At 37.7% G+C, this 8,872-nt stretch overlaps 1 protein-coding gene across 1 annotated transcript; it reads left to right on the top strand.

Annotated features, from left to right (window-relative positions):
* Positions 1-1,380: 1,380 nt before the first annotated feature.
* haus5 (HAUS augmin-like complex, subunit 5) lies at positions 1,381-8,091 on the top strand (the record flags this gene model as incomplete). The annotated part of the gene is made up of 19 exons (XM_083888007.1): positions 1,381-1,478; positions 1,562-1,624; positions 1,772-1,804; positions 2,329-2,353; positions 2,462-2,594; positions 2,704-2,863; positions 2,985-3,072; positions 3,465-3,553; positions 3,641-3,695; positions 3,785-3,912; positions 3,996-4,077; positions 4,159-4,313; positions 4,544-4,706; positions 5,468-5,548; positions 5,654-5,799; positions 6,019-6,115; positions 6,806-6,944; positions 7,093-7,225; positions 7,989-8,091. 19 exons carry the CDS (start codon positions 1,381-1,383, stop codon positions 8,089-8,091), a joined length of 1,971 nt encoding a protein of 656 aa, XP_083744133.1.
* Between the last annotated feature and the right edge of the window lie 781 nt (positions 8,092-8,872).

Genomic DNA, 8,872 nt, shown 5'->3' with positions numbered 1-8,872 from the left:
CATCACATGATTTGAAATTACTTTTGACAGATTTTCTTTTGAGCCATTCTCAGTCATTGTTACCTGTTGAAATACCCGGAAAGAGCCAATACAAACAATAAAATGCAGTACTTCATTTCCAAAAAACAAAAGAACCCTTATTAACATTTCAAAAGGTATAAAGAAATGCATGCAGTGTAATCAAAAATAGTCAAATACAAATAGAATGAAGACAGAAATAACATATTAGTCTTAAAGGTGCATTATGTAATAAATCTAAAGCAACTGGCCATAAAATCCTCCTAATATGTCACAGAGACTCAGGAATAATATTCATATAACAAACTGAACTCACCAACAACAACAGTACAGCCAAAATATTTGCATTAAAAAAAAATATTTTGCAGACTGCAAATCATGTTTATGTTTTGAAATCATGTTTTGGCATGTGGCGCCACCTACCGCCGTCTACCAATCATTGCAGTCAGTAGAGTCTCAGCTGCCGAGCAACCACGGGTTGCCAGTTACGTCTGAGCTACAGTGACAGAGAAAACAAAACCTAAAAGACCTTGATATTTTGAATTTGAGTGTGGTAACCGTTTTTTGCCACATTCTTACATATGGCACCTTTAAGATAAGGGCTGTGATCCGTTTGTCAGGTAAAAAATACCTTTCAGAATCAGATTTATTAAGCAAAGTAAGTAAAGCAAAGCTTTCACAATACAAGGACTTTGTTGCATTAGCCATGTAAACTAGCAAAAAGGGCTGGAGTCATTGCAATGAGGCAAAATAATGCGGAATCATTAGGATAATTGCAATGTGTGTGCAAGTTTTATTCGGATACAACAGCTGTAGACATCCTGCATCAAACATTTCCACAGACTTTTACTCAAGATGTATGTGTACACGTTTGTAATTACACATGCATTAAATGAAGTTGTGATTCAGACATATTTATAGAAAATGACTTGTTTACTATTCAATATAGTACAACATAATAAGGTAGTCAGAAATATTATATTTCTCATGTCACTTTAAGAATAGACATTTTGTGAATTTGATAGCAATGTTCGTTGTCTTTAAATAACTGAGCAAATATTAAGTTTGGGAATCACATTATGGGACAATACGACTTTAAGAGTATACGGAAATGCTCGCAACGACCGGAAGTACCGTGAACAGGCGGGAAGTTGAAAATTTGAGTGTTTTCGAATTTTTAAAAATAAACCCACTGCCGAGTAATTGAATGCGTATTTAACAACGACGACAATTTCCACACGGAAAACAAAAGTCACAGGATTAAAACTAACTCAGGTAAACGTGAGCAACGACTCGGGCGAACTTCGCTAACTGACGCTGGTAGCAGCTAGCTTGTTGTCGTTGTGAGTGTCAACAATCGGGATGGCGGACAGAAATCTGGTGCAGGAGTTGAAGCGATGGGCGACAGAGGAGTTTAACCTGCCCCCGGACAGTCTACCCAATGACGGTTACTTCAAAACGTAGGTATTGGCCATTCACACTTTCCCTGCCAACACTGATAACTCTGGATACCGTTGATTAAGGGAGGTCATTGTGTTTCCAGGCTCTGTGTTGGGACAGGGAAATCAATATGGAAGTATGTCATCCAACACATTTTCCATCAGAGGTTAGTATTCATTTATTTGATGTCATGTATGTTGTCCCATAATCGGCTGTGTCCCTATCTGTTACAAACTCTAAATGATTACATGTAACTGTACATATTATGAATAGCTTATAGTTTATTATCTATCGTTTCTTTTCTTTTCCCCAGAAATGTGAGGATCATGCGTGGCAACCTGCAGTGGTATCCTTTCACAACTGACACACAGGGACGATGTTAATTCACTAATGTCTTAACTTGTCCATTTCACCAATAGACTAAAGAGTGTGGTTGATTAACTGCTCTGTCTGATGCATGCATAATATGTTGTTGTTAATGTCAGTAAGTGAAGTACAGAGATGTTTAAACTGTGAGTTATTGGACATCAACAGTCTGTGGAGGAGATTGATTGATTAATTGGTCAGCCAACTGATGGGGCAGATTTTAATGTCTTTGTTTTTGAAGCTTGATTAATGCTGCCAACATTTTCTACCCATACATTTACTTCAAAATTCAAAATATATCTTCTCTGCAAGCAAATCAAAGAGACAGACCATTAGTCTTTAAAAAAAGTGAAGTTAAGCATTTGTGTGTATAAAAGAAAAATTAAATGGGGACAAAAGAATCAATGTACCCTGAATTTTCTCTGCCACCATCTCCAGTCATCTCCAGACCTCTGACCGTTTCAGCATTTGTCTGGTACTTTCTTTGACACTTACGTTTTCAAGGTACAAAGTTCTTCAGGATAAAGAGGTATGCTTAACCTCCCTGCTGTACATTTATATCTCACTTATCTGCTGAAAGTACTGACTGTTTAAGCTGAAATGTGTTTTTATCTGCTGGTGTTTTTTGTACACTCAGTTGAAGCAGACTGAGGACCATAGTGAGGCTGCTAAAAAAAGAGAGCTTCAGAGGAAGATAGAGCAGCTCAGAGCTGAGATCAGTCACCTGGACTCTCAGATCAGTGGGACAGAGGAACAGTTGGCCACACAAGGTTAGTCCATCACACACCGTGAGGACTGGCTGTCTTTGTTAACATTTGAATATGTTGTGCACACACTCGATATGAAAATGTTTAAAAGTTGTAAAATGTTATTGAACAGAGAGGTCTGTCGGTCGTACCTGGTCCCAGGTGGAGGACAGTCAGTGTAGAGAGCTGCTTCTCCAGGCCTTCAGACAGCGCTGTGCCCTGGGCTGTAAGGTTTTGTCAGAAGATGCACAAAATATCAGAGGGCACTGTGAAGCAATGGAACATATGGCCAGGTGTGACAATAAAATGAATGTTTATGTGAAACAGAACATAAATATATTTATCTAATTTTCAAATGTAGCAGTCAAGTAGCTGTATAGATTTAGTAAAGAAGAATTGTGCTGTGCATTACAGGGATGCAGAGGTTGAAGTCTTGTTTGATAAATCGTCAAGCAGCAGAGATGGGGACAACCTCAATACCTCAGTAGAGGCACAGGTCCTGGTAAGAGCTGTCTGTATTTTACTTAGTAGATTTATTAGTGTAATTTATGTAACGGTAAAAAAAAACATACAATGTGTGTGTGTGTGCGCGCGCACAGAAAAGACAAGTTAATTAATCAAAATACACACACTGGATACCCTATTTGTGGCTAAACTGTAGTAAATTATGGCTGAAATGAAGTGCCAACTGAAGAATATTTTTATTTTACAAAGCTGGTAGAGACGCCTTGATAACTTTTTGTACCTTCACAAGTCCATATGTGAACATTTGGAAAACAATTTAATGAATCACTTTATCAGAAGAGATCACACAAGTCTGTGTAATGCAGACCAAACCTTTTACTACATTAGCAGCAAATGATCGTCATCATTTATTTTATTTTATCCTCACAGTGTAAAGTAAGAGAGCTGTGTGATGACAGGATCCACTTCTATCAGTCTTTACAAGAGAGTGAACTGAAAACAAACACTGCAGCCAAACAGTAAGGACTATAAGAGCTGAATCAACTACTCATACTGTCTATATTAATTGTAATGTTTTATTGAATTAATAATTTCCCCCCTCTCAGTATGACCCCTGAACAGAAGACTGCCATGTTTCAGTACTGGTTAAGTGCTGTGGAGGTTTGTTTTTTTCTTTCTCTTTTTCCTTTGGTCACAACTGTCTTTGAATTTCAATTGAACAAACATGTTGTTTCTTGTCATTGTGCCAGAACGTGCTGGGTGGTTATCCTCCAAACCATATTCTCTCAGCATTACAATATTTAGCTTCCAGAGACCAGAAGGAGTTGGAAGACAAACTTGCTTCACTGGATGTGACTCGGGATGTGACAGCTCTGCGGTGAGTCATACCACCATAGTATTCAAATTTGGATGATTTAATAGTGTTAGACTTCAGTGTTGTCTTTTGAATGTGTGTTTCAGGTTCCGTTATGAAAGCAATCACCTACTAGACATGTCAGCAGAGGAGGATAGCGTGCTGCCACCAGTGAAGGCTCTGTTACAGGTTTCTAATACAAACACTTGAACAGATTTTAATATAATATTCAGAAAGTTCTCACTCTGTTTTGTTTATTTATTTTTTCAGGATGCCTGGGAAGAGGTTGAGCAGAGTTTGGTGGAACTGACCCAGACTCGTTCCAGAGTCCAGCAGCTCAAAGATCAACTGCAGTCCCGCAAGGCGGAGGCAGAGCAGGAGTTGTCTGGTGTAACAGACAAGCTCCACAATGACACCTTGGCACTGTAAGCGAATTAACTTACAGATCATGTCATGATTTAACAATTCATCTGAAACATATTTTTAATTTTGTGTAGATCCTTCAAACACATTTATGCACTGTTTTTTTTTTGTTTTTTTTTATTAATGTTATTGTATTTCATGGTACAGGTAAGGCAGATTTTGCGGACAAAAACTAAAGAGGAGTACGTTTACACCTGTATTGTCCCTCTGGAACTTTCTGTGTCTCTGTCAGGTCAGTTCTTGAGCTGGAGATCCAGAGTGTGATGCAGGCAGCAGCAAGAGATCACATCCAAGACCGATGTATCCAACTGGACCAACATGCCCGGAGCCGTCAGGAGTCACTTAGAAACCTCCGCAACCAGTGGCAAAGTATCCGGGACTTCAGACAACTAGTGGTAAGAGTGACAGCTGACAAAGACTTTTGATAACCTTTTAAATGTGATAATATTTTAAATAAAACCTTTATCAAAATAAAGATATGTAGCCCATGCAGAAACAAATTTAATTTCGAAGGAGAGATCTGGTATTTGCCAATTGTCATTGAGATTGGTGTTCATAAATACAGATCTGGGTTAGGGTTAGATCATGACTCCCTGGTTTGGCGATATCACATGTCTGATCCACGTAAACGTGACATATTTCAATGTTGTTACTACTGTTTTCATTCCACAAATATAATAATGAACAGACATGGAAGTCACAGACGCGGAAGAGGAGGACAATGAGACAGATAGTGGACAGTGAAGGGACAAGCAGACGCGTATAACATTTGTTTACTACCTAAGCGGAAGTGAAGCGTTGTCTTCTGGAGAATCCGACAATACTGCACGTCACAATAGTCCATTCTGACTGAACGCTCGATGTATGTTTATGCACATCACAATATGATTATTTAATTTTGTGTCCATGTAAACGATGGAATTGTAAATTCCAATCGTAACAAATACTTTTGCACACGTAAACAGCTTGTGACTGAAGCTGTTAAATTAGGGTAAATAATCCTGCATAGTTCTGCTTTAAGTGAATACTTGCTTCATCACTGCTTCTAAGACTCAAACTACGAGAGTAAATAAACATGTTTCCATTTCTTTCAGGGCCATTTAAACAAATCTTTGCAACTTAAATCATTCACAGTTGTGTGGTTGTATCTCTGCAGGTTCTCAGACAGGACCAAATCAGAGGTTTGATAAAGGGGAACTCCATGGCCAAGACTGAGCTCATTCATCTGCATAGACAGGTTTGGATGTTCTCCATCTTTGGTGCATAAGTAAATGCATTATCAATGGGATTTGTTTGTGCTGTTGTGAAATAAATGTTTTTGTCTCCCCTTGTTGTGTTTCAGTTACAGGAATTCATCAGGGATAATCTGGTGCCACGATTTGAAGATGTCACCACTGCAGCTGATAGTCTTAGGAACTTGATCTCTAAGGACGCCAGACAGTTTGGAATGGTTTCGCTTCTTGCATTGGACCGCAGGACTGTTGAGGGGTAAGAGAAGTCCAACACTTGAAGGGCTACACCTCAGTCAGATCAAAATGGAATCAATATAATTGTGTTCTTTTATAAACACCAAATGTATGGACTTCATATCTATTGAGGAAGGCAGATAATGAACATTCCACATAAGTACATGTATCTCCCTCTGCAGTGGATATAATTTATTATCTATCAATTAGTGAGTGCATCACAACATCTTCTATGTTTCAGAAAGCAAAGAATCCCTTCATCATCACTGTCCATCCATCGCATGCAGTCCCCAAACTTTAGCAGCATGTGTCAGAGCTTGGCATTCCCTCTGTACAAGGTGAGTGTTGACATCGTGAGTAAAATGTTACCCTGAGCGACACTGTATGTGCATGTCTGGTTTTAGGTTATGTTTGGTTGATTTATAACTTAGTGGCTGATTATTAATCTTTTTTTGATTTACCTAGTTAGGATACAAGCTGTAATATATAATAGTGAAACAGATTTAACAATGTGAGACCTTATATATATACCTTATATGGTAAAAGTATGAAAAAAATACTATAATATTGTTATGAATTTTAAGCTTTCTGTAAAAATGAATTAAAAACATGATGCACGAAGGAAATCCAAATGAAGCGAACTGAACAGTCATACTAAAAGTTCATTATATAAATAGTACTTCTATCCTTGGTAGTGATTGGACTGATTTATCTGAACTGAGCACTGTAACCATGCACTTCAGCTATGAAATGAAAAAAGGTATGAATTTATTTATTTATTTATTTTTTATCCAAGTTGAGCTATCAGCTCCCACAGGCCACACTGTTTGGTAAACTTCACATGTCCAAGTCAGTGTTGATAAACCAGCTAACCATTACAATGACTTGATCCAGCAGGAAATTTTATTTTACATGCATTTGTGTTTTAGGGACATCTGCTGGTTTAACACTTATTGTATAAGTTTTATATAGTTTTGACATACATTGTAATTGATATACTAATAGTTCTCCTTCTCTTTGCACTTGAGGCTCCTGAGGAGTTGTGGTTTCAGGCACATTCCCAGCAACTTGAGTTACGTTTCCTCCACCAGTTACAACAACTTCACACTATGACTCTGCAGAAAATACAGAAGGAAACAGAAATGCTACATGCTTCTGATCAAAAAGGTAATCAGAGGAACTCATCAAAAGAGAAGCGTTTACCACATACAACAAGTTGTGCTGTTTGTATGTCACTTAGACATATACACATTTTAGGAACTGTAGTCGGTTTTAGCGACAACAAATCAACTGTTTGTCCTTGATGTACTTATAGCATTGCTGTCCAGAGTCGTAGAGGAGGATCAGAAGCTTCTGAAGTGTCTGGTACCAAGAGTCAAAGGCCTCACTCAATGCAGTGCACAGGGCCTTTCTTATGGAGACCAAGTCAAAACTGCTATCTCTCACTGGTGAGTCACATCTTTTGAAATAGATAAATGTTAATGTATTTATAGCAGACAAACATGTATGCCTATTTCATAGTTCTACCATAATTTCTAGTAGTGCTTTCACCTTGTTCCTAACAGCCATCCAGTTTGTCAAGTTCTTACCATAGGGGTGGGGAAGCCATTTGTGTGCCTATAGGCCCATAGAAGAATTTGCAACTCAGAAAGTCAAAACAAATGCCACAGCAGCACATTTTTTTAATGACAAAATTGTTGATTTTACATGCCCTTCGTTTATGACTGTTTGCCTGTCAGGTCATGAACAGAGTAAATAAAACAACATCACTGTAACATGCCATTGCCGACAAGTACCATAGTGGTGGTCAAAGGAAGAACATTAGAGAACTGGACAAACAATTGTATATGCAGAGGTGCATGTTGGGTATAAAATGATCAATCTTGAATATAATTACAGTTGTAAACATGTTAAACTGGAGGAGGTGTTGGAACAAATAATTTTTATTGGATTATGTATATACTGTGATAATCATATTGTGGTAATTCAATATCTAAATACTGTAATTAAACATGTTACCCAGTAATGAGATGTTTAAAATGGCAGAAATTATGGCCCAAACTATGAAATAAGACCCAAATTGATTGTTGTTCACAAGTTAATTTTCACATAATTGCTTTAAAATGCACTCAAAACTGTATTTTTTCCAATCTTTGCTTGAGAGTCAAATATATCAGCTTAACTGTTTGCTTTGTGTGTTCATGCACATAGGTGGGATCAACCAGCTCAGCATGTCCTCTCAGAGGCAAATCAAGGAGGACTGACTTTTCAGCAGTGGCTGCAAAGATGGAAACTGGCTGCCAATACCCCTTAAGGATGGTGTCATAGATTAAAATGTATAAAGGTGTATCTCTTTCAGCACTGTTCACTGGCAAAATGCCTGCACAACAGTCAAGGCTGGATAAATTTATAGGCAGTGTGGGCACATTTCTTGGGGCTGCAGATAATGAAGTGCCCCAAAGACCACACTGTCATCCTCTTTCACTTGGTAGACAATATGATATGTTTTAAATGTGTCAAGGTATTTGTAAAATAACAATATCAACTCAGCTAATTATCTGGTCCTGTCTTTTGTGATAAATAATTATATCAGCATGGGAGGTGTGGCTGTCCCGTCATCTCCCCTCCATATTTTCATTAAGCGTGGCAGGAGAATGATGTTAGGTGAATATAGCAAATTTGTACGCAAAGGTGCTTTAAGCCTTATCTGTCCATGGCTGCATAGTTATGAAAGCAAATGTGCTGAGCTGCAATAATGAATCAATTAGTTTTCAAAATGTTTTCATGAGTTTGTGTGTGTATATATATATATATATATATTGTCATATTCAAGGAAATATTGAATATTTGCAGGTTCCAGTTCATCAAATATGAGAATATACTGGTTTTGGTCTTATACGTATACACAAAGTAAAGGAATTGCAGACATACAATAAAAGCAGCAATAGATGGAAGTAGCATTCTCACTCTTCTGTGGTCTTTATATTTTATCATGTGAAAAGTCTGTTGGTAATAAACCATTTAAAATCATAGAATCCTGTCTTTCTTGAATGCATATAGAATACAATAACATTGAGAACTTCCCTACTCTTGCT

Source organism: Microchirus variegatus (assembly GCF_963457635.1).
Source record: "Microchirus variegatus genome assembly, chromosome: 4".
NCBI lineage: Eukaryota > Metazoa > Chordata > Actinopteri > Pleuronectiformes > Soleidae > Microchirus > Microchirus variegatus.
This window is presented reverse-complemented; position numbering and strand designations above follow the sequence as displayed.